The sequence below is a fragment of the Trichosurus vulpecula genome, chromosome 8, assembly GCF_011100635.1.
Source record: "Trichosurus vulpecula isolate mTriVul1 chromosome 8, mTriVul1.pri, whole genome shotgun sequence".
NCBI classification, from domain to species: Eukaryota; Metazoa; Chordata; class Mammalia; order Diprotodontia; family Phalangeridae; genus Trichosurus; species Trichosurus vulpecula.
The window spans coordinates 50063411-50089542 of record NC_050580.1 but is presented as its reverse complement, the minus strand read 5'-3'; the positions used below and the strand labels follow the sequence as shown (position 1 = coordinate 50089542).

The following is a 26132-nucleotide window of genomic DNA, read 5'->3' as shown; positions in this document are numbered from 1 at the left end:
TGGGGTCCCTTGTCTGCCTGAGCTTCTCTCCCTGACCTGGGGCTTCTCATCCCTGGGTAACTGCCACCATTCTCCTATTTCTTCGCTCCTGCTGCCGAGCTACTGGAGAAAGTCACATAATGGGCTGATTTCATTTACTAGGTATTCATGGTACCTGACCTCAGCTGGGGCTTCCTGCTGTTCCCTAATCCTTCCATTCTGCCCCTATCGATCCCCTATCTCGCCCCCTGCAGGCACGCTTTTCTTCTCTCCTCCCCATCCCCACACTCACAGGGGAGGACCACGCTGCTCCCTTTCCTCCTCAAACCCAGGATCAAGGTTACCCAGCATGAGATCCCTCTGCTCTCCTCCATCTTCTCCTCTCCTTCCCCTCAGTCTCAGATAAAGAAGGGTCCCCGTTCTTCACCCTCAATTCTATTCTCTTCCCCTCCAAGAACTCACTAGACTCAGCTTCCTTATTTTCTCATTCATCACCAACGGTTCTTTTCTATCTGTCCACAATCATTCAGGCCTCCCTAGTCCTTAAAAACAATCCTTCTCCCCATCTGACTATAATCTCACCCCTCTTTTTCCCATCACCACTAAATTTCTTGAAAAAGCTGTTTATAGTAGATATCTCCCCTCTCACTCTCCACTTTCCCTTCACACTCTTGTAATTATGCATCATCCTTAATTGCTGCCTTTAAGCTCTCTAATGACCCAATCACTACATTCAATGGATTTTTTCTTATTCCTCAGCAGTGGCCTTTGACACTTCGGACTGCCCCTGCCCACTAGTCTTCCCTTCCTTGGCTTCAGAGACATGCTCTTGGTTCTCCAAACTTACAGATCCTTCTCTGCCTCCTTAGCTAACTTCTCATCCTCATTCTCATCCTCTTAACATAGGCTTACCCTTGTCTATTTTACCTTAAGTCTGTCCTTGGCCCCCTTGTCTTTTCTCCTGGTCTCATCTGTTTACAGGGCATCAATGACCACCTTTATGCGTTTCCATGCCTGATCTTTCTCCTGAGCTCCAGATCTCCATCTCCATCTGGATGATGTCTTGGTATCTCAAACCTGACGTGCTTGTTATCTTCCCCCTAAACCTACTTCTGCTGCCTAGAGGCCACTGGTGGTGCAGTGGATAGACCACTGGGCCAGGAGTCAGGAAGACCTAAGTTTGAATCTAGCCTCAGATGCTTAGTAACCATATGGCCCTGGGTAAGTCACTTACCCTCTAAAATGGGGATAATGATAGCACCTGCCTCAGGGTTACTGTGAGGTATATACAAATTTACTGTGAGTATATTTGTAAAAAGCACTTAGCACAGGGTTTGGCATATAAATGCTTTTTCTCTTCTTACTCCTTTCAATAACCATCTTTGGCACTGCTATTTACCGAGTCGTCATGGGAGTATCCTTTGCCTCTTCTCTCTCCCTCATGCTTCATATGTCATGAGTTGTTAGGGCTTATCAATTTTACATCTGCAATAATTCCAGCATTTTCTTCCTCTTTTCCATCTCCTCTGTCACCACTCCAGTGCAGGACCTCCTCAGGATCCCTCCTCAAACTGTTGGGATACTCTTCTTAAAGGATTTTCTGCCTCTTTTGTTCTGCCCTCTCCAGTCCACCATCCCTCCTTCCATTGCCAAGATAACGTCTCATACATAGCTCTAGTTATGTTACTTCCCTGCTCAAAAGCCTTCTGTGGCTCCCTATGACCTACCATATAGAGTCCACACATCTCTGCCTAGCATTCAAGACCCACTGCATTCTGGTAGCACCTTATCTTTCCAGCTTTCTCTCATAGAATTTCCTTCTGTGCCATCTATACCAGATTGTTGAGGTTTAGGGGTGCTAGAACCCTGAAATAGCAACATGTGGGTCCTGCCTGAATGAATTCAACTTAAGCCTTCTTTCAGGCGAAGAAAGTGTTTATTAAAGATCCGCCTCAAGGAATCTGAGCATTTGTGCTGCTTGTATTGACAAGAGAACCTTCATGGAAACAAGAGGGATCTTATATACAGAGAGACTGTGGGAGGTTTCTAGGGTTGGCCAAATAATCTGGGGTGATGGAAGGAGGGGGGGTCTAGGGAGGATCTTGTTGGGAGTGGCCAGTAGGCTGGGGTGACTAGAGGTTGGAGGCCAGGAACTAAGAGAATGGAGTTTGGATAGGATCAAGGGTGGGGAGTAGTCAAAGCTATCTGGAGATAACAGACCAGGGAGGACTAGGCTAGGTTAAGGGGAGAATTGGGCATAGAGATAATGGAAGGCTTATAGCCTCAGGCAAACACAGGATCAAGTGGGAAGATTCAAGGAGAGTTCAGGGGGTTCCCAGAGCCTGTACCCCATCAAGATCATGGAGCATTGGCCTTAAAATTAAGTGGCTAGAGTCCTGGATTTGGAGTCAGGAAGGTCTGAGTCCAAATCTTGCCTCAGACACTTACTAGCTGTGTGACCCTGGACAAAATCATTGAGCGGGTCTCCACCTCAGTTTCTTCATCTGTAAAATTGGGATAATAACAGCACCTGTCACCCAGAGTCAGTTTGAGGCTAAGATTAAGACTGGCAGACTTTCAAACTGTTTCCCAATTTGGACTACCTTTCCCCCGTGTTTACAGAGGGCTTTGCAAACCATAAGCGCTCTATAAATGCTAGCGGTTATCACTATTACTATATTACTGTTATGGGTATAACTATTACCGTGGCTGCTGTTTTGTTGTTATTCTGACTGCCCCTTCTCAGCCTCAGTTTCTCTTCCATAAAATGAAGGGTCTGGACCAAGTGATCCCTGGGGTCCCTAGAGGCTTTAACAGTCTGGGGTTCTGGGGTTCTAGATCAGACTTTGACTGTACAGAACCACCGTCTTTCAGAGAGGAGAGGAACTGACCCCTTGACCATCCAAGGTCATTTTGTGATTTGAGTCCAGTCAAGTCAGCTGGCACTTCTCACTTTTGCTAGGCCCTGTGGTCAGGGCTGGGGTTAACAAAGACCAAAATAAAGGGCCCCTGCCCTCAGGGAGTTCCAATCTGCCCTGAGACAACCTGCAGAAAGACAATAAACACAAAGTATAGGCCAAATGAATAAATGATAATTTCCCCAAGAATGGTGAGGATCGCACCAACAATGGGAGGTGGGGGAAGGGAGGAATCAGGAGAGGCTTCTTGAAGGAAGTGTTTGAGCTGATCCTACAAGGGAAGTGAGGAGTTCTGAGAGGTGGATTTGCGGCAAGATAATAGTCCAGGTAGGTAGAGGGCACAGCCTGTGCAAAGACTTGGAGGAGGGATATGGATTGTTGTCTACAGGGAAAAACATGTAGACTGGTCTGGCCAACTATAGAGTATATGAATCAGTCAATTAATAAAAAACAAGGTCAGACTTACGCTTTGACCCCATTAATTAGCTAACTTTGCGGAAGGTGGGTTGGAGAGACTGATTGCAGTGCCGAACAATTTGGAGTCTGTTTTATTAGTTTAGGTCTACGCTGATGAGAGTCTGAACCAGCTAGTGGCTGGGAGCAGAGAGGAAGGGATGGACATAACAGATGTCTTAGAGGTAGGACAGATGCTACTGGGGTGTGGGGGAGAGGAGTGAGTAAGCCTAGAGGATGACTCTACAATGGTGCTGGATGTGAGTAGAGGATGGTGGGACCAGGTGTCCCAGAGTAGGTATTACCTTTCTCCAGGCTTCTGAACCATATAAAAGCCCCTCTCTGGGGTCTTCTTTGGGGAGTTCTTTTTTTCCTGCTCCAGAGGAAAATAAGGACTCCTTATCTCTTCCCTTTCTTTATTTACTTCCAGATCCATAAGGGAAAGAAAATCCCCACTTATAAATCCCTCAGTACAAGAGGATTAGGCCTCAAAGTCCCTTATTCAGGCCCATATTACAGTACCTGACCTTTCACTATGGCAACGAGGTGCTTAGGGGAGGTAGGGGCACGTTTAGGGTTATAGCAATAACTATATAAGCTCATGTGTTTGTTTCCTGATTTGGGGGCGAAGGGGCCAGGTCGGACAGAGGAGTGGACCCACCCTGTGGGCCCCAGGCAGTTCCCAACAGCAAAAGTTTGAACAGGATTTTACCAAATCCTCTTAGCCTGGTGTTCTTGCCTGGTCCCAGTGGAGATATTCCAGGCCAAGAGCATAAGGCCCGGAATGACCCCATTGCCTAACTCTCTGCTCCAGCTACTGAGTCCTGCAGCTAGATTTGGCCTCCCACAGGAGGCTGACTCACCTTCATCTGAGCAGCCTCGGCCTTCACGCTCATGGCAGGAAGGGGGTGGGTGAACAGCAGAAGCGGGTGGGACTTGATATAGATAGATACCAAGAAGAAATCTGGCAGCCGGGGCTGTTGAATGTGTAACTGTTGGCCAGGGGTGGCTTGTCCTGGGGTAGAGTCCCTTACAAAAGGGACTAAAATAAAAGGATTCCCTCAGTTTGAGAAGAATCTCAGCATAAAGGCTGGGGGAAAGAGCAGATAATGTCTAGAGGTCAAAATTTGTTAGCCATGAAAACACCTTGTTTGCCGTGAATTCGGATTTTTTTGTACTTGAAAGGAATAAAAGATTAAGATTGGTAGACTTTCAAAATGACTTCCTAATTTGGACGACCTTTCCCCCACCAGCTTGCTGATGAATGAAACTTGACCAAATCGATCAATCAATCAGGTACAATCACTGAAGTACCTACTATGTGCCAGGTGCTGCTAGGTTCTAAGGATACAGAGCAAAGAGTTCCTTTCTTCAAGGAACTCACACATAGGGGAGATAATATGCAAACAACTATGTATGGACAAGATATACACAGGATAAATTGGGAGGAACCTCCAGGGGAAAGATAAAAAGATGAAGGAGGACTAAGAAAGGCTTCTTGGAGAAAATGGGATTTTAGTTTGGGACTTGAGGTAAGTTGGGGTAGCCAGGAGGCAGAGATGAGGAGGGAGAAAGTTCCAGGCATTGGGGACAGTCAGTGAAAATACTCCAAATTAGAAGGTGGGGTGTCTTGTTCAAGAAACAGCCAAGAGTCCAGTGTCACTGGATCCATTGAGTTTGTGAAGGAGAATAAGGTGTAAGAAGACTGGAAAGGGACCAGTGATGAAGGGCTTGAAAAGCCAAACAAATATTTGATCTGGGTGGGGGGTGGGGGTGGGGTGGGAGGGGGGAGGGGGTTTGAATGGAGTGGGGGTGGGGAGGAGTGATATAGTCAAATGTGTTCTTTACCATAATAATCAATAAATCTCTTTGGAATACCAGATCTATTATATCATCACTGTATGGAACTCCTTGAATAGAAAAATTCCTCTACTATAAAGATAGACTTCCTCCCTGTAGTTTATGGTTTTAAAGGCTTGCCTAGGGCACCGAGGGGTTAAGTGACCTGCTTGTTCTGCCCCCCCTCCCCCCCCCCCCCGCCCCCAGCTATTCTTTGTCCAAAGAAGGCTTTGAACTCAAGTCTTGCTGAGTCCAAGGCTGGTCATCTATCCACTAAGCTGCTTTCCCCATCATAACAATTGACATTGGGATAAAACCCTTTAAGGTCTGCAAAGGTTCACAGACATTATCTACGGTGATCTTCTCAGCAGTCCTGAGAAGTAGGCATTTTTTTCCATTTTCATATGAAGAAACTGGGGCTTACAGAAATCCAGTTATTTGTTCCTGTTCATAGATAGGGATGGGAAGCAGTGTGGAGAAGTAGTGGGCACTCTGCCCACTAAGTTGAACTGCCTCCGGCTCCTTCCCCAATACATCCTAGGTTCCCCGGTCTCATCAGCACCGCCTTTCTCCAGCTGTTCCAAGTTGAGGCTGGCAAGTGTCAGTTGTCTTTCCAACCTTTTGGGGATGATCCTGTCCTCAAGTTACTGAAGCTGGTCCTCAGATGGCAGGTCTATTGAAGCTCTGTCCCAGATGCCTTTCCAGTTAGGGAGCTTAAGTGAGAGCTTGACTTTCACTGATGCAGCCATCAAGATCCCGAAGTCACTCCCAGATTCTAAAAAGGTGTGGGAAACACTTACTGGGAAGTCATAGGATCTGGATTCAAATCCTGCTTCTGTTACTCTCTGTCTCTGTGACCTTGGGCCAGTCACTTCAAATGGCCAGTAATCTCAGCTGGGGTCAGGACAGATCCAGAATGGAATCAGGAAGTGGAGAGGGAAATGGAAGTACACTTGTTATGCCCGTCTCTACTATGAGGCCAAGTGATTTGACCATAGCTGGGCAGCCAGTAAATGAACAGAACCTGGAGGAAACCTGAGAAATCAAGTACTCTTTCCATGATGCTCCTCTAGAGAATAAACGTAAAGAAGCAATGACATAACTTTTGAAAATTCCAAGACTCATCATAATAAGGACATTTAGCCGTTTTGTACCCAGGTGATGTCCTTTGTTGGTTTGTGCTCTCTCTGCAGGTGATGGAGGAAAGCTATTATGAAGACTATCTCAGGCATGTCCTCAGTGGGAAGAGGTCAAAAAGCAGGTAGAGAGTCTACACCTTCCATCATCTCCCCCATAATCTCTGTGGGGATCGAGAGAGGCCCCAGTGGAGGAGCTGAGAGAGGGGGCAGCTCAGAGGGCTGTGCTAGCCTGAGTGGGGACAGAGCTTCTGTCCAGAGTGATTGAGGGTCTCCACCTAGAATCTAATGAGGATCTTTCTACTCCATCAGACTTGGGGTGCGTATATGTGTGTGGGGGGATCCTAAAGAAAGGGCCATGTCTCTCCTATTGTACCAGGAGATCTCTGAGGAAAGGGACTGAGTCTTTTCTCTCTGTCTCCCCCGAGAGTGCCCAATGCAGAGTTTGGCACACGCTCACCACTCCCCCAGTTCTACTGATCACCAGGAGTGTGGCCTTTCTGTCCCCTAGAACTGTTTTTTTTAAATTCATTTTTAGCCAAGCCATCCTTGTCTGTGTTTCTCATTTCCAGCTCCATGGTGACCAATCCAAGGTTTCCCACTCGGGTCTTGTTCTGTTTCCTCTCTTACATCTACATTCCACAGCGAGGTACTGCATATTTGGGGAGGGGTGGTTAGCTGATGGTACCTGGAGGACTCTTGTTGCCTGGTTTCCTCCCCACCCCCACTCTGCTTCCAGCCTCAAGAAGCCATCTGTTTTGGCTTTCTCAGAGAAGCCATCTGGGAATGAGCTGCTGCTACGCTAGACATGGGCATTACCCAATCTTCCTTAATGGATCCCCCAACCCTTCCCAACCACCCCCTCCAAATCATGGGGAGCTTCCTCCCACCCCTGGAGCCAATCTGAGTATTGCTAATGCAGAAGGGAGGTCAGCAGAGGCTATTGCAGTTTGGGGGGTGGGGTGGGGGCGGGGGGGGGGTGTGGTGAGGGGTGTGTGGCTAAATGGTTATCCAGATTCTTGGTTTCTTTCCTTCTTTTACTTAACTCAACAAATTTACTTACTCAACAAATATTTATGAAGTGTTTGCTGTATGCAGAGTCCCATGGGAGGTGATTAAGAGAGACAGTTTAGATAAGACTAATGTAGATAGATCATTTGCTGTATGAGTGTGTTGTGTGTTGGGGGGAGAAGGGAGTGATCAAGGAAGACTTCCTGGAAGAGCTGGGCAGGATTTCAGCAGGTAAGTGGGGAGAGGTAATGAAGGCCTAAGACATAGAGATTGGTTCTTGGCTTTGAGCCCCAGTTGTCCAATCAGAACAAGATAATAACACTGCCTTCACCAGAAGGGTGATGGGTTTATGTGAGGGCTCACGGAAGGAAGGTCTCAAGGCCTAGGAGATGCTCCAGTGCTACTATCATTATCCTTATGAGACTGATGAGTCTTGAAATAAGCTCCTTCCCCTCTGAGGGTCTTCCACAGAATCCTTTCCAGCTTGGGAGCATGGCTCAGACCTTACCCTTCTCTGATGTGTCCTTTAATACCCGAGGTCACATCCATGTCACTGTGAGATGCTGGAGAAGGACTTCGGGTGAATGGTGGCTAAGGGGTTAACATAAAGAGTCAGAGGATCTAGATTTAAGTCCTTTGTCTGCCATTTACCACCAATGTGACCTTGGCAACTTACTCCCTCTCCTTAGGCTAAGGAACACAGGCAGATCGGTGCAAGGGTTAGAGCCTGTTACTAGAGGGGCCAGAGGTATTTTGGTCTCTGGGTTGAGCCTGTGTGATCAGTGGAGGAGTAGACCTCTGGGAATACAAAGTAGGCTCTGACCTTTCTGACCTTTCCTTTGGGCACTGCAGGTTTCCGGCTTCCTCTGAAGCTCATCCTTTCAGCTGCCTTGGCAGTGATCACAGTTTACCAGGTACACCCCCTGCTCTCCCACCCTTATGCTCTCTTGTCATCTGTACCCCTTGTCCTCACCACCCCCATCCTACCTCATTCCTCTACAAGGAGTCACCTCCACCCCCCCATTCCCTAAGGAGATGCCGTTCTCCAGGAGGAAAGCAGCACAAACTTTTTACCAACAAGAGTTGATTCCCCCAGGCACCATGACCTGAGTTCATTCAGCTGTTTTGCTGTCATAAACTCAAACTCAGGCAATCACAGAATCTCAGCAACTCATACCCGAACAAAAATTCTGTCTCCAAGGTTGGGGAACCTTAGGCCTTGAGGCCACACGTGGCCTTCTAGGTCCTTAAGTGCAGCCCTTTGACTAAATCCAAACTTCACAGAATGCAGGTTCCCCACCCCTGGACACTATCCTTGAGAAGTGGTCACTCAGACTTTGGATGAAGACCTACAAGGAGGGCAGAGCAACTATGTCCTGAAATAGTCCATTCAGCTTTGGATGAGTAGGTCTTTAAGCAGGAGCAGGGCAACCATTGTGAGACATGTTAAAATGGGGATTCCTTTAGAGTTTGGGGGCCACTGTGCTTCCTCTCAACACTCTGATCCTATGATTGTTATTCTTGTTATGTTAAGCCTACATCTGTCTTTGGTAGCATACACCCATTGATCATAGTTCTACCTTCTAGGGCTGTGCAGAACAAATTTCTGCCACATGAGATAATATTTGTAAACTTCTTAACATGTTGCCTGGCACATAGTAGGTACTTAATTCCTTTGCTTCATGAGAGCCCTTCAAATACTTGAAGAGTGTTGGGCCTAGAGTCAGAAAGATCTGAATCCAAATCCTATCTCAGACACTCTGGGCAAGTCAGAGTCTCTCTCTCAGCCTGTTTCTTCATTTCTAAAATGGGGATAATCATAACACCTACCTCTCAGGGTTATTGGGAGGAGCAAATGAGATTACCTTAAAGTGTTATATAAATGCTAGGAAACTGTCATAATCCTCTTGAGACTTCTCTTCTCCAGCCTAAATATCTCTTATTTCATCAATAGATCCCTCCATGGCATGGTCTTAAGGCCTTTCATTATGCTGTTTGCCCTCCAACACATTAATGTTCATCCTAAAATATGGTGCCCAGAACTGAACATACTCTGAGTATGGTCTGACCAGGGCAGAGTGCAAGGGGACCATCACCTCCACCACCAGAAGCCTCTTAATTGCTCCTTAATCACTGGTGGGAGTTATCTCCTGCTCCCCTTGCCTCAGGGGAGGAGAGGAAAAAGAACTAATAAAAATCCTATCACAATTCATGCACATCATCACTACAAAGAAAGAACAATTCATCTCAACACTTAGTTCACCCTCATAACAGATAGGCACTTTTCCCTAAATAGAGTCCTCAAAAAGCCCTTTACAGTCAGAGCCTTCTAATCTGGATTTTCTGAGGCCCAGATGGCCAGCGTGGAGAAGTGAACAGTTGGCGGGTGTTAACACTTTCAAATACATGCAGTGATCTCCTCCTAGGATAAAAAATTGCTTTCTGGTAGAGAGATATGCTGTAGTTGGGGACCAACTTTCATGAACAGAGAAAGCCTTCTAATTAGTCAATGATTGATGATCGACAGATTCTCCTTTTTTTTAAATTTCTGGTTAACAATATAGAGATCGACTTCTGGTTAGCCCTGGAGGAGATGATCATAGATCATGGGTTAGTAGGGTGTGAATTAATGAGCTTTGACCATCCCATGAGCCTGTAGTGCTATACAAAATCCTAAGGGCCAGACCAAGATAATGTTGTCATTGCTTACCAGGAGGCCCTGCTGTTCCTGGTGGCTTTTGTCCCCCTCCTTCAAAAGGCCAGAGCAGGAATCACGGAAGAAGTCACCTATCTGCTGGCTGGCTTTGGGCTGGTCCTCTCAGAAGACAAATCAGAAGTGATGGAGCTGGTGAAGTATTACCTATGGGCTTTAGAAGGTGAGGAGACTGGGAAATTCCAGATTTGATGCTTAGGGTTGAGAGGGGAATCGGGGATCATCTCATTCATTCTCTTGTCTCAAGAGGCAAGGGTCTCAAGATCCAAGTGCAAGATGGGGCTGCTCTTGGATGCAGCACTGTCATGGTGGGCAATGGCCCTTCAGTTTTCAAAGACTACCAGAGGAGGTCTTCTACTCTCCCTCCCTCACCCTTTCCAATGTCATTGACTCACTCATCCAATGGAGCGTGCGTCTAAGGGATCAGGACCTGTTGATTGCCCTGGAACCAACCAAGGAAAAGTTGTTCCTCAATGTAGGACTCTATAGGACTCCTCATCCCTCCTTCCCTATGCCTTTTTTTTTCCAAATGGCCTCCTGACCCAGCCTCTCTTCATTTGTCCAGCCTCCTGTCTCACCCTGAATCTCTTGGGTTTCAGGAGAGTAGTTGGAACAGAGCATGGCAGAAATGGCCATGCAGAGGCAGCCCAGATGGCAGATTTTAGAGGACAGGGGAGATTTCCCTGGGATTCTCCCATAGAGTTAGAGCTATAGCAAAGAGAAGACACAAGTGGAGGCTGATGTCACCAGCACTTCTGTTAGGGTATTTAGAGGAACCAGGAAGTGAGAAAGGAGCTAAAGTGTCTTGGATGAGCAGTTGGCTATGGTGAGAGTGAGTGGCATTGGATATGGATAAAAATGTCTGGGCTAATTATATATAGAAGAAGGAACACAGCTACGGCTGCTAGTGTTGGCAGGGGGTCTGGGTCTCTTTCCCCTTATGTCTATATTGTGGAGTATTTATTCACAGCTGACTCTTTTGGTCTTGGGTTAAGGGCTGTGCTCCTCCAGAGGAAGTGATGATGAAGCTATGTTTCGGAATTGACCTCAAGTTACCTAACTGAACCCTGCAGAGAAGGGGTGCGTTAGGGCAGGCATCATCTATCTGGCACTAGGGGAGAAAAGAAGAAAAGCCTTATGGTCCAAGTATTAGGGACCAACATTCAATGATAACTCCAAAAGAGGGGGGAGGTGCTCAAGTTGATGGTGCCACACTACAGATGGCATGTGCACTGGGATGCCAGCTTGTCTATAACAGAGCAGATGGTATTTCATCTTAGTCACGTGACTTGTGGGGGGCTTGGGCCAGGAGCAGACCTGCTGTAGCCTAACTAGAGGCTCCCATAGCTGTTGGCTATTGTCCCTGTCCTTGCAATTAATGGCTTCCCTTACACCTAGTGATGGTGTTTTTACTAATGTAGATGGGAATAGAGTGAATTTCCCATGTTGTAAAGATTCTCTCTCCACTATTAATCCCACACCCCTCAAAAATCCCCTTACCCTCCCAGAGACTATGTTCCTTCTTCTCTTCTCCCTTTCTCTCACCCTCCTCTCTGGTTCCCTTCCCTTTCTCCAGAGCTGGTGCATAACAGGTACCAATGCTAACCTGCGATTTTCTAGCAGATGCATCAATGTATGGGGCCAGGGCTTGGGATTACACTTTAAAAACACACCATACCTGCAGACCAAGTGTCCAGGACAGGGAAGAACAATCAAATAGGTGAACTGCTTCTGGGCCCATTGTCGAGGTTATTTAGTTAGTTGTGGTTGATTTATCCCAGTCCAAAGTGATCTCTCTCCTTCCTCTCACCTCCTGGAGGAGAGAGAAAGGGAGGAATTGTCCAAAGAAGAGAGTCTAGTGAGGAGCTCAGTTTCCCAGGGGATTTGATTCCTTCCCAGAACCATCTCAGCTTAACTCTGCCCATTTGCCAAGAGAGTCTTCTCTGCTGTAAGCAAACCCTGCTGGTCTTTCAACTGTCAAGGGACCAAGGCTTTGGCCTTCCTAATCTTTGAGCCAGCTTGGCTCCTTGGGGACAAAGACCTGAAGTATTCAGATCACTGGACATCTGTCCCATTTCTGCCACTGCCACCATTCCTGGGTGTCCTGACTCCAGCATCCATTCCTAGCATCCATGTCCTCTTCCTCCCTTTGCAAACATACCAGACCACTAGTGGGCTTTTCCTAGGTTCATTGACAAAGGGAACGATGTATAAATTCAGACATAATCTAGAAAGGTAAGGCAATCAGAGGTACATAGAAAAGAATGATCCTATAGTGCTAACCTATCCTGAACCTATATTTACTGACCTGTCCTGAACAGGTAGCTCAAAGTTCCCTGAGACCTCAGCCCTCTTTCAACCTCCGTGATTCTCTAGACTTAACTTAGATGTCTTCTTCCCATGAGGCACAAAGTGAAAATGACTCTTCTCCAGAACACTTCATCCCTTTGGGACTGGTCCAAAAATAGTTTGTTTTTGTGTTTTACAATCCCAGGCCAACTTTCAGCCAATTAGGAATCCTTATGGTGACCAGGGAACGTTTTGACATGCCACCCCCATATTCCCATTTTCCTGCTACCTTAGGTAGTTTCCCTCAAGAAGACAGTTCAAACGATATGCAACTTTAGAGTTAGACATTCCATAAACCCAGGGTCATCCAGACAGCCCTCAAGGGGCCCTGAAGACACCTGCTTTTCTTTTACAAACGCTTCTCATCTGTCTCAATCATTTGACATTTAGCATGGCCAGCCTGGAATTGCTGGTTAGAATTCCTTGTGAGCAGGTCTTCTCTCCCATGCTAGACTAAACTTCTGAAGGGCAGAAACTACGATTTATTCCCCTTTGGGTTCCCTGTAGCACCTACAACAGTACTTTGCATAGGATGGGGAGTGAACCTATGTTTTCATTGGCAAAGGGAATGCCAGGATAAGGAAATATCCTGTAGTAATATCAGTTGGCATCTTCTTTAAAACCTTTAAATACTCATCAACAGAACTGAGAGATCATGTGTCATGACCCAAGTCTTTCTGGTTTTGAGGCCTTTTTCTATCCACTATGTTACACTGACTTGCTTTGTAATATAGTAGTAAATATTTATTGTGCTTAATAAATGGATATATAGCCAGATGTCTGTGCATGCACACACACACACAGAAACACATATTTGGCTATATATTCATTCATTAAGCAATATATATGTATATATCCATATGCATGTATGTATGTATAGTCTGTATTTGTGTATGCATTCATATGTAAATAAATACATATACAGATAGAGATGATACAGATTAATAGATATAGATACATATAAATTTAGATACCTATAGATATATGTATAGATGCAGACTAGATACACATAGAGAAGGTACAGTTTTAGCAAAAGTTTTCCACTTATAATTAAAACATGGAGGCTTAAATGAGTGGCTTTTATTAATAGCAAACTTGGAAAATGTGCTTTCTCCCCTGTTGAAAATATTAGCTAGTGTTTCATCTTTAACCATCGCTCCTCTGTGTCCCATATCCATTCTCAGTCTCTCCTTCTCTGTGCCTCTCATTTCCCATCTCTCTGTCCCTTCCTTTCTTTCTCAGAAACATTGACTGAAATATTTCAAGACCCTGGACTTCCCTGGCAGGGGCATTCCTTCCGCTGTTACAGATGGTGGCCCTTTTGCCTTAACTGATGCTCTCTGAGGGTTGTCATGCTTCACCCTGCAACCACACTGAGGAGAAATTTCTCCACATTTAGGTGGGTGGGCCCATCCCCAGAGTCCACACTTGAAGTCCCTCTGGTTTCATAGGCACCTGCTCCAGGTTGTACTTGGTGCTGGCTGGGCATTTGAGAACCGAGGTCACCTCAATACTGGGACAACCCATTGTATTAATGGAAGACAAAATGTATATGACATATAAGTAATAAAGATTTGTAAACATTGTATATATTCTAGAAGGTATAGTCTATACAAGGGACTTAACTGCCCATCCTCATGTAGAAAAAGCAGTGGCAAATAGTTATATAAATTTAGATTTCACAAAGTGTCCTATAAGGATTTTTGTGGTGGGGGGAAGGGAGGTTGTTTGATTTTTACATCTTTCTAAGTTGTTTGGCTCAGGCTGACACTAGAATGGATTGGCATTATTTGAGCATACACCAATGGACAACAAGGCGGAGTGTCTGGGATGGGGCAGCCAGGCAGAGACTGGACATTTCACTATGTGTAATCCACCAACTGGATCCATATATTAGCAGTTGAGAGTTGATGCTGTTACTGATAATGGCCATCCCTGAACAAGGGACACAAATCCTATGGAAGCCATTCCTGCTGGGGAGAGAAAGCCTAGGTCAATGGATAGGGGAGGTCTCACTCAGGTCACTGTCCTTTTGGTTCTGGCTGCTGACCCTCAGGCCCATTCTTTTTCCAGTGTGCTATGTCTCTGCCCTGGTCCTGTCCTGCTTGCTCACCTTCCTCATGCTGACAAGGTCGATGGTGACACACAGGTGAGTGTGGTATGGCATAGGGAGAGGGAAGGGCAGGATCCAATTGGCCCATGGGACTGGCCCAAGGGAATGAGTGGTGTAAGCTCTCTGACCTCCTGAGAGCTTAGAGGGAGGTATGGGACAACGGTCAAAGGGATGAATATGGAGTCACGGCCCTGGAGTGTGAATCTCTATCACTTACTGCCTGTGTGACCTTGGACAAGTCACTTGGATTAAATGATCTCTAATCCACTTCCAATTCCAAATCTATGATCCTACAATGCTGATAAGAACAGGAACTTAACAAGATAAATTGGAAATAATCACAGAGGGCAGGCATTGGCACAAAGGGGGATCAGGAAGACTGCCTAGAAAAGGCAGGATGGTGAATTTTGGGAAGGACTTGAATACAGAGAGTCTTAGAGATTAGAAGGTGAAGGGTGGGGAAGGGAGGAAAATAGAGTAAGCAAAATATACAGAGGTATAAAAAAAGGCATGGCAGCTGGAGGGGTCAGTGAAGTAGAGCTATAACTAGGATGAGCAATAGGGGCTTTTTCCTAGGGTGTGGAAATGTATAGGGCACACAACTTTAATACATACAGTCCTTCAACAGCATATAGCCCATTGTAGTAACTAATTTCCCCTCCCACTCAATTGAATTTGTTTTAATTGCTTCTTGTATTAATTCCATATCATAATTTACAAAGATTGTTTAATGATAGGTTTGCTGTTGCTTGCCCCAGATGCCACAGCTGCTAATTATTACTCTGTAGTGAGGATATCAGTCTGGCTGGAATGGAGAGTGCAGGCGTAGAGGGAGGGGAGGTTGGAGAGGAAGGTCAGGGCCAGATTGCAGAGGGCCTTGAATGTCAGAGTAAGGAATTGAGACTTGATTTGGACTTTAGAGAAGAGTGGTAGTTATGTGTGTATTATTAGGAAGGTTACTGTGTCTGCATGTACAGGATGAATTACAGGGGTAAAGACCAAGGCAGAAGGCATCATTGGAGCTACAAAAAACATGCCAGTTTTGGTTAGCTTCTTAGAGTTAATAGGATTTGACCTGTGTTCCTTCCTCCTCCTTGGCCTCTTAACTTCTGTCCTAGAACCTGAATTGTAATCAGGAAGAGGCAATTAGGACTTTATTTCTAACGTGCTGAAATTCCAAGGACCCTGACATTATCTGAATTCCTTCACTAGGTAGAAACACCTGAATTCAGTTTACTAGTAGTTTACTAGAATAATTGGTTAAAATAAAAAGATACCAGATGGAGAGTTTCCTCCCTTGGAAGAGATAACCAAGGCGAGTTCCTCTCTGGCCTTCCCATCCCTTTCTTTACTCCAGGAATGGCCTCATGGTGTCCTGGGGTCTCCAGTCAGGGGACTCTGTGTCCTGAGGTCTCCCCTCAAGGTTTTTCTCTCTTTCCACTTAATTGAATTTGTCTTTTAAGAGTTTATTTGAGAATCCCAAAATGCTAGAAACAACTCTGCTCAGATCTTTCCTATTCCTGAAGGGGAAGTATAGTGCAGTGGGAAGAACACCAGGCTTAGAGTCAGAAGCCTTGGGTTCAAGTCTCAGCTCTGCTACTAACTAGCTATGTAACCCCAGTATAGCTCACCTCATATCTGTCCTTATCTGTGAGAGTGAAAATTTCTAAGGTCACCTGGTCCATAGAGCACTGGGACTAGAGTTGGGGAGGCCTGATATTGAATTCTACCCAAGACACAAGATGTGTGGCTCTGGGCAAGTCACTTGACTTGTGTTTGCCTCAGTTTCTCCATCTGTGAAATGGGTTTCGTAGTAGTGCCTGACTCCTGGAGTTGTTGTGGGGATCAAATAAGAACAGAAGGTTCTATCACCTCATTCCTGGACTATTGGTCCAAGTTGGCTTCCCTGCCTCAAGACTCTCCACACTGCAGTCTGCCTTTCACACAGATGTCCAATGGACCTTCCTAAAACTCAAGTCTGACCACTCCCTGTTCAATAACCCCCAGTGGCACCCTGTCACTTCCAGGAGAAAATAAAATTCCATTTGGCATTCAGCACGCTTGGCGACCTGGGTCCCTGCTGGTCCTTGAGTCTTTTTATACCTTCTTTCCCTCTGAGTGCTCTGGAACCCAGTGACATCAGCCCCTTAGCTGGTCCTCCATCCCTCTGGAACCCAGTGACACCGGGCCCCTCCCTTTTCCTCCCTCTCCTGACTCTTCCTTTTCTTCCTCCCGCTCCCGTGCCTGGAATGCTCTCCATCTTCATCTCTGCCTCCTGGCTTCCCTCCCTCTTTCAAGTCTCAGCCAAAGCCCTACCATCTACAAGAAGCCCTTCCTGGTCCCCCTCAATGCTAGCACCTTCCCCTGGGATTATTTCTAATTTTTCTTGCATGTATCTTGCAAACATTATTGTTTGAATGTCATCTCCCTCATTGGACTGTGAGCTCCTTGATGGCAAGGGCTGTTTTGCCTTCCTTTATATCCCTAGACCTTAACCCAATGCCTGGCAAATAGTAGGTTCTTAATGATTGCTTGTTGACTCTACTTGACATCTGTAAAGTAGTTTTTGAACTTCAAAGCACCAAACAAATACCTGATATTTCTGTTGCTGCTGCCACTGCCTCCTTCACAATACTACTGGGAGAGAAAAAATTTGAATGAGCAAAGTACTCCATGAATGTAACTGATTATTATTCATAGAGGCCACCGTTGCTTCTTTGGGGAGCCCAGGAGGAGCTTCCTGGGTACAGGGTAAGAGGGTATTTGGGAGCTGGGCAGAGACTGTGGGCAGACCCAGAATTAATACCCACAGGTTTTCTCTTCTTACTGAGCTAGACAAATAGTGGGTGGGCTGAGGCCCTCTCCTGCTCCCCTTTCCCTGCTTCCCCCCGACCAGATCCCCAATCTCTTTCCTCAACAGAGCTAACCTGAGGGCTCGGCATTGTGGTGCCACTCCGGATGGATGCCCCCAGCTGCAGAAGCAGGGTTTGAGTGCCACGGCCATCTTCTGCTGGATGAGCTTTTCGGGTTACCAAACAGCCTTCGTCTGCCTTGGTGAGCCACCCCCTTCCTCCCTAGACTTCAGGCATCACTGAGTTCTTTCCCTAGAAGAGGAAGAAGGGAGAGAGGTTTGTTAGAGGCCCTATCAATGAGCCTTTTCACTTTCCCTCTCCCCATCCCGTGCCTAGCTCAGTGCTAAACTACACTATGCACGTGATGAGAAGATGTTCCCTGTCTCTTGAATTTTACATGAAATATTAGAGAACTTACTCTATAAGGCAGTGTGTGCTAAGTGCCAAATGAGAAATAAAGATAATAGGGCAATGGAATGCCAAAGGAAAGAGGACTCCCTGTAGGTAAGATTGAGCAGGGCAGGCTTCCTGAAGGAGGAGGGAGCAGAGCTTAGGGCGATCTGGGTGCAAGGGAGGGAGAAGGAATTTCAGGTGAGGGGGATGGTGATTGCCAAGGAGATGGAGGATGCTTCATGGGTGCGCATTGGCTTGGAAGGGGTCCATCTGACTCTGGGACCTGGTAGATGGAAACCACCATGTGACAGGTCCAAGGTAAAGGAATATTTACAATGTGGGGCCAGCCATTATCCCCCTCCCTAAGCCCCAAGTTTGGCTTGTATGAAGTCTGAGGGCTGCCTACAGTGGAACAAGTACCAGTGGTGGTGATGGAGAATGTGCTGCTGACATATACTGACCATATGTGTGGTCCTAGGAAAGTCACTTAACCTCTGGGTGGTCCAGGCAATTCTGTATTTTGCAGAAAAGGTGAAGACTTGTATTTGTGAAGAATGTTCCTCGCTAGGTGCTTCATACACTGAGGAAACTACTGATCCAGTCCAAAAAAATAGACACATACACATGTGTTTATACATATAAACCCATATAGATTACATATGAATTACATATTACATTCTTAAAATGAGATCCCTTTAAAAGGTATGTGTATGTTCTTATATCTGTAAAAAGTATGTTCTGGTTCCTTTCCCAAGGCCTAGCAGGCTACATCTCCCCCCTCAGGGTTATAGAGTATTCTGAGAAATTGGGGATATCTGTTTTCTCTACCAACTCTGGCTCCAGTCCCCATTAGCTTTGTTAGTGACCAGTAACTGGTGTCCTGGCTCCATGGCAGCTAGGTGGTGCAGTGTATAGAGCTCTGGGCCTAGTCAGAATGATCTGTGTTCAAATTTGGCCTCAGACACTTATGGGCTTTGTGACCCTGGGCAAGTCACTTCCCAAACGGGGATGTCAATCACACCTACCTTGAAAGGTTGTTATAAGAATATTTTTAAAGCACTAAGCACCATGCCTGGCTCATAGTAGGGACTATATAAATGCTTATTCCCTTTCTCTGCCCCCATTTAACCACTTAAAATCAATTCATCTTTGCTTACAAAAGGATATTGACTCCAAAGATATAGAAAGAACAAACATAAGAGCATTTCCTCCAACATCTCTAGGTCATGTACTACTTTGTATCTGGGGGATTGATTTCACAACTTAGCTCAGTTCATACATAGCATAGATCCCACCAAGTTCATGTCTAGATGTGGCATGACTTCCTGATGAATACTCATCTCAGCTTCTGCTGGCCTGGGTCTAAAAGACTTTTTGTTCCTCTGGGAATCATCGCTGGGTTAGCTGCAACATTCATTCTGGAACCCACACTCCGGGTTACTGGAGTGCCCTCATGATGGCCTTCCCAACTCACTAAGTTGTGCCATGCCACTCCCTTCATTTAGAGCAAAAGAAACAAAGGAAAAGGACCAAAAGGACCAAAGCCTACTTCTTAGGCCCATGTGTTAGCATCGGGGAAAAGGCCCCAAGACTCTCTCACTACCTGCTGTAGGCAAAACAGTCACTCAGATCCCCCAGGAAGACACCAAAAGAGATGGCAGCTCAAACTAGTGGGACAGTTACAAGTTCCAGCCCCACAGTCAATTAGAAAAAAGCTCCTCTCAACCATGTAGTTAACCAGTCCACACTAGTTACAAGATGTCTACATGTGCTCCCGTCTCTCCAAGGCACTTCCCTTACGCCCGATTCATCACAATTCTCCCAGAAGCAAGTGCCTAAGCATCTTCTATACATGTATACGTACATAGAGACAGATAAATCAAATTATCTTTTAATGTTATTTCATTTAAAATATATAAAAATATGTGTACTTTTTAAAGGACTCTAAAATATGTTAATATTTTACATCTTTTAAGGGATCTCATTTAAAAATTGTTTATCTCATCTTTTTAAAGAGATCTCATTTTAAATATATTTGTATGTATAATATATACTCACCTTTTTAAAGGGATCTCATTTTAAATAAATTAATATATCAATAATATATTAATATATAATGATACAAAACAATTATATATGTGTGTGTATGAATACGTAACACCTTTCCAAGGGAGTTTGAAGAAGTTTAGGAAGGCAGCTACCAGAACATGTCACCATCCTGCCATGTCTATAGAGTTTAAAATATTTAAAGTGCTCTCACACTCTTTGCCTCTATGGAGGTGATTATTATCCCCGGAGGTGACTGCTGCTTCTTTGAGGAGCCCAAAGAGGGCAGAATGGTAACACTGGGAGGAGAGTAGAGCAGGGAGTGCTCTCCTCCTGAAGCTGATGAGAAAACCAAGGCCCAGACAGAGGACGCAGCTTGGCCAGGGTTGCTGAGCTAGGCAGAGACAGACCTAGGGACTGGGCTGGACTTGCTCCTGCCTTTTCCATTTCTGCTGCACCTGCCAGGAGCCCTGCGCATGACTAAGCATGACTGGCTTCCAATGCCTCGGTGGTCCCAGCACATCTGACTCTGCCTCTTTTGCTCCCTGCAGGGCTCTTCCTGCAGCAGGTCATCTTCTTCCTTGGGTTCGTGGTTTTCACCTTTCTGGTCATCATACCCATCCTATATGGCAGGAATCTCCTACTCTTCCATATGTTGGAGAGCATGTGGTGAGTGAGCAGGCCAGACTGGGTTGGGCTGGCCTGGGGACCCTGGGGAAGCCAGGTCTTTTGCAGGTCCTTGGCTTGGCCTTCCCTGGCTTGGCTCCAAGATGGCCCCGGGTGGCACCTTTCCATTGGCCTTCCCCAGCCCTGGCTTGATCACTGTGGCTGCTTTCCATCTAGGCCCTTCTGGCTCACGCTGGTGCTGGCTGTGATCCTGCAGAGCCTAGCTGCTCGCTGGGCCTTCCTGGAGAATCATCATGGCCAGCAAGAACTGACTAACAGGTAAGGAGGCGACACTTCTCTCTCTTACTATCTCTATCTTTCTCTCTCTGTCTTTCCCTCTCTGTGCTTCCCTTAATTTATCTGTCCTTTCACTTCTCTGACCCTTTCTCTCTCTCTCTCTGTCTCTCTCTCTCTCTGTCTCTCTCTCTCTCTGTCTCTCCTTCTCTCTCTCTCTCTCTTTCTCTCTCTCTCTCCCTTTCTCCCCTCTCTCTTCCCTCCTCCTCCTCCTCCTCCTCCTCCTCCTCCTCCTCCTCCTCCTCCTCCTCCTCCTCCTCCTCCTTCTTCTTCTTCTTCTTCTTCTTCTTCTTCTTCTTCTCCTTCTTCTCCTTCTCCTTCTTCTCCTTCTTCTCCTTCTTCTCCTTCTCCTTCTCCTTCTCCTTCTCCTTCTCCTTTTTCTTCTTCTTCTTCTTCTTCTTCTTCTTCTTCTTCTTCTTCTTCTTCTTCTTCTTCTTCTTCTTCTTCTTCTTCTTCTTCTTCTTCTTCCTCTCCTCTCTCTGTCCCTCCCTTCCCCTCCCTCATGCTCTCCTCTCTTTCTCCTTCAATATGTTCTTCCTTCTCCCTCTATCTTTGCCCCCCTTTCTGTTCTCTCTGCTCCCTCCCTCCCCCTTTGTCTATTTCAACAATCCTTGTAGTCAAGAAACATCTAAAAAGTAGACATACAGAATGAAAATGACAAGCTGGAACAAAATTTATTATGCATCAGGTGAATAAAAAAAAGCAAGACAAAAATAGTATCGGACAAAGCAAAATTATCTGTCCTTTCTCCTCCACCCCTTTCTCTGTGTCTTCCCCTTTCTCTGTCCTCCCCCTTCCCTCAGTTTTTCCATCTTTCCCTATCTTTTTTTTCCCCATCTTTTCCCTCTGTCTATTTTTATTTGTCTCTTCCTTTTTATCCTTCTCTCTTTCTCTCTCCATCTCACCCTTGGTCCTTCTGCCTCTCCTTTTAATCGTCCTTTCTTCCCTCTCTCTCTCCCATTTTTTCTTTGCCTTTCCTTATCTTTTTCATTTTTTGGATAATAAAAATTATAATTATTTCTTATATTTGTATAGCACTCTAGAGTTTTACCCTGTGCTTTCATGTCTATTATTGAGGGGGTAAGGAAAAATAGACTGAATAAGGAGTGAAAGACCTGGATTCTTGTGCTAGTTCTGCTATTAACTTACTGAGAGATCTTATGCAAGTCATATCTCTTTTCTGGGCCTCAATTGCCACAACTGGAAAATGGGAGGGTCCAACTAGATGATCTCTAAGAACCCTTGTAGTGCAAAATCCTAGTACTGTGGTGGTTTGCCCACAGAAGTAGGAGGGGTAGGTATAATTATTTTGATTTTACAGATAGGGAAACTGAGGCCAGAGAAGTTAAATGGCTGAGGAGTTTGGTCTTGATGTGGACCCTGTGTAAACAGGGTTCCGTGGAGAGTGAATGGGAGACTCCTCTCTAGAACCTGGGTCTCCTGACTCCCATTCCAAGCTTTATTCTCTCTCCTCTTCCCTTTCTCTGCTCTCTCAGATAGCCCAGGCTTAGACAGGAGGATCTTTATTTATATCTAGAATTGGTGCCTGCCTCCATGATAGGATGGAAATACAGTCCCTGTTATCCAGAAATATCTTCTCTACTTGTCATTCATGGTGCCTTAAATGTCCCCATGAAAGCTTCTTCTCTTTGGGTTCAGCATTGTTCCTTCCAGCCTCCTCAATTACAGTGGGAGAGGGTGGCTCATCTCCTACCCCAGTGAGGGTGGAGTTGTTAAATACTCTTTTTGTGACAGGGTCAGTTGGAGCCTTCTAGGGTCCTAGGAGTGGAGGCCAGCATGGGACATACAGACACACTTCTCTGTGGCTGTCATTTTGCTTTCCCAAGGGAAGGGAGGCCAGCCCCTTCTTCAGTCTTTCTCCTGTGTCCCCTCCCCATTAGGAAAGCTCTATATGCCATCACTTTCCTGCTCTTCCCCGTTAATGTGCTGGTGGGCATCATGGTGGGTATCTGCCGGATGGTGATCTCCACCCTCTACAACATCATCCATTTCTGCCAGCTGGACCTCAGCTTGCTCTCCCATGGAGTGGACACTTTGGACCCAGGTAAGAGCAGCCATGGGGATGAATCTGAGGTCACTGGCTACCAAGGTGGGGGAGGGCACTGAGCCTGGAAGAGAGGTTAGATGGGGTGGGGGGCATGACAGGCATCAGGGGAAGGAAGAGCCCTGAGCCTCCCACCAGGCTAAGTGCAGCCTTAAACAAGCCCCTTCCCCCTCTGCAACTGTTTTCTCCTTTAAAACCAGAGTTATGCCCTGCACAGCCAGCCTGAAAGCCTTGTGGGCTTGTGCATTCCACACATGGGGCGGGGCATGTGCTCTTGTCTATGAGATGGATTGTCTGAGCACATACATTTTGTGTGGCTCATAGGATCACAAATTTCTAAAGGAACCTTAGCGGCCATTACACCCAACCATCAAATTTACAAATGAGTAAACTGAGTCATAGAGAGGTTGAGTGACTTGCCTAGGGTCACACATCTTGCTACTGTCTGAGGCAGGATTGGAATCTAGGTTTTCCTCACTCTAGGTACAGTGTTCTCTCTGCTCTTCCATGCTGTTTGTGAAAGAGTCAGCCTGTGTACCTTCTTAGTGTGTGGCTGGGCCACAGAGAAGTCTTCCTGTCTATGCATGTAATTCCTATGTAGGGTTACTCATGCTGCAAGTGAAAGGAGCCAATGTGAGTGCTTCATGTGTGCACACTGAGGATAAGGCAGCACCGTCAGTGATTGTGTGTGTGTGTGTGTGTGTGTGTGTGTTACTTGTGTGTGAGATAGTAACCAGAGCCCTGGACTTAGAGTCAGGAAGACCAAGTTCAAATCCCACTTTGGGCACCTACTAATTGGGTGATCTTGGGTGAGTCACTTGAGTTATCTGCCTCAGTTTCCTCATCTGTAAGATGGGGATAATAATAGCACCCATCTCATACAGTTTTTGTGGGGGACATATTCATTAAGTACTTTACAAACCTGAAAGCATTGTATGAATGTAAATGCGAGCTCTTATTATTACTAGGCACTCTGTGTATGTATGTTTAATTGAATTCAATCCAATTTAGCAAGCAGTGTGTGTGGGATAATGGGGTCAGATCCCAGCTCTGCCTCTCACTGCCTGTGGGATCTAGTTTAATTCCCTTTATCCCCGGGGCCTCAGTTTCCTCATTTGTAAATTGGGGGGACTGGACTAGATGTTCTCTAATGTTCCTTTCAGTTAGAATTCTGTCATCACCATAAGCATCTCTCATGTTCAAGGCCATGGGGGCAGGGCAGGGATCAGAGGAAGGATTAAAAAAAATCCCTTCCCTCAAGGAAGTGACCTTCGGTGAGTTGGTACAGATAGATCTATACCAGGAGATCTGAGGAGGAAGGGAGCATTAGCACCTGGGGGAATGGAGAAGCTCATTCACTAGGTGGTTCCAGAGCTGAACTTAGAAGGAAGAGGAGTCTTCTGAGAGAGCCAGAAGTGATGAAGGCATGTACAGGCAGGGGTGGATGGTGACTTACAGAAAGGTACTGAGAAGGGCATGGGAGTACAGGTTCGGATGATACCCAGTCATCCAGGCTGTCTGGGAGAAAGGGAACAAGTTGAACAAAGGCTGGAAAGGTAGCTTGGGGCCCTTTTCAATTCCAAAGTTTGAGTTTTAGCCAATGAAGGTTTTGGAGCAGGAGTGTAGTGTGGTCAGACTGTGCCTTGGGAGAATTATTTCAGCAGCTCTATGGAGACTAGATCAGAGAGGGGACAGATGGAAGGTAGGAAGACCATGTAGAAGGCTTCTCCAGTAGGCCAAGTGAAAGACTAAGGGGGATGCTGGGCATGTGGAGCCCGCCTAGATGAGAGCACAGGGTGTTTGTGTGTGAGCCAGCCCATGTTTGTACAAGCTCCCTAGCCAGGCTTTTCATCCCCTTTGCTTTTTTTCCTCCCTTAGGCTATCGCACTTACTGCTATTACTTGAAGATGGAGGTCAGCCAGTCACATCCAGCAATGAGAGCCTTTTGTTTCTTGCTCCTGCAATTACCTGGTTCCCGGGGACTGGCTGGAGCCCAAGCTGTTCTCAGACCAAGTGATGTAGAAGAAGGTGAGATGCTTCAGCTTGCTGACTTCCCTGTCCCCAGCCTGGGAGGAGAGCAAGAGTTTCCTTGCTGCTTCCTGCCTTCTTCTATCCCAGGGCTTTCTCCTTGGCCTTCTTCCTTCTGGGTCATCCCCCTGGCTGCTTAGCAGTACTTTGGGAGGATACTATGAAAGTCTGTGTCTGGCTGTAGATTTCTCCCCTCCTTACTCTGGCCCTGGCTGTCTGGCTAGGGCTGCCCTTAGTGAGTCCTGACAGAGCGGAGGGAGACCCTCTCCTCTTCCATATTTTAGCTCACCTAAAGAATGAAATGTTCTACGTCAGTCCTTACTGGCACAGATCCCAAAGGCACACACTGGAAAATCTGAGCTCCATGTTATGGAACTTTACAAGAAGGTCTCTAAGCTGTCCATGAGTCAATCCCTCCTACTGTCAGCAAGGATGTTTCTGTCTTGGGTCCTATCTATTCCAAGTCTCAGGAAGCTCTGGGAGAAATGAGAGATGGGTGTGTAAGGAAGACAGGGCCCATGGAAGGGCAGGAGAGAAGGGAATCAGCATCATTCAATGTTTTGTGGGGTTCTGTCTCCTTCAGGGATCCATTTGCTGCAGACCAAGAACCCGGCCAGGAATGCCACCAAGTCAAAACAAAGTCGGGTCCGCTGGGGATTGGCCTATACCCTTATCCATAATCCATCTCTCCTGGCCTTCCGGAAGAAAACGCTGGCTGGTCCTCTGGCCAATGGGAGTCAGCCCAGCCCTCCCAACCCCTGATGAATCTGCAGAGCCAGGAGGGGAAAGGAGAAGGAACCGCCTGTTTGTGTCTCTGTCCAGGGAGGTCCCTGGCAGGAGCCTCGCTGACATTTTCCTTCTTTCCTCTCCCTCTTTCCTCCTGGATTCTTCCCAAAGTCATTGCTTTGAAGTTCCTTTCTGGAGGAATGCTGGTCTCCTCCCACCTAGAGAGATTGTACGGAGAACAGCTTCTGTATGCTGATGGTGCACCATGCATCAGCTTTTGTCTGTTGTTAATTTGATGTGACCCCTGGCAAATGTCAGCATCCTCAGCTTCCTAGAATGAATATGTGTATGTGTGTATGTGTGTATGTGTATATGTGTGTATGTGTGTCTGTCTGTATGTATGTGTGTATGTGTGCATGTGTATATGTATGAATGTATGTGTATATGTGTATGTGTGTATATGTGTATACACATATGTATGCACCTATATATGCACATATATGTGTGTGTACATACATGCATGCATATATATGTAATACACACACAGAGGA

The 26132-nt window shown here is 46.2% G+C and overlaps 1 protein-coding gene across 1 annotated transcript in view; it reads left to right on the top strand.

Annotated features, from left to right (window-relative positions):
- STRA6 (signaling receptor and transporter of retinol STRA6) overlaps positions 1-25917 on the top strand; it is a 48044-nt gene extending 22127 nt beyond the window's left edge. The window contains exons 7-17 of the mRNA XM_036736010.1: positions 6383-6450; positions 6898-6974; positions 8189-8250; positions 10050-10212; positions 14472-14547; positions 17432-17565; positions 20354-20471; positions 20646-20747; positions 22664-22827; positions 24706-24855; positions 25439-25917. Of these exons, the coding sequence (XP_036591905.1) occupies positions 6383-6450; positions 6898-6974; positions 8189-8250; positions 10050-10212; positions 14472-14547; positions 17432-17565; positions 20354-20471; positions 20646-20747; positions 22664-22827; positions 24706-24855; positions 25439-25617 (1293 nt within the window). The 3' untranslated portion in view covers positions 25618-25917. The remainder of the gene's footprint in view (positions 1-6382; positions 6451-6897; positions 6975-8188; positions 8251-10049; positions 10213-14471; positions 14548-17431; positions 17566-20353; positions 20472-20645; positions 20748-22663; positions 22828-24705; positions 24856-25438) is intronic.
- Positions 25918-26132: the final 215 nt, after the last annotated feature.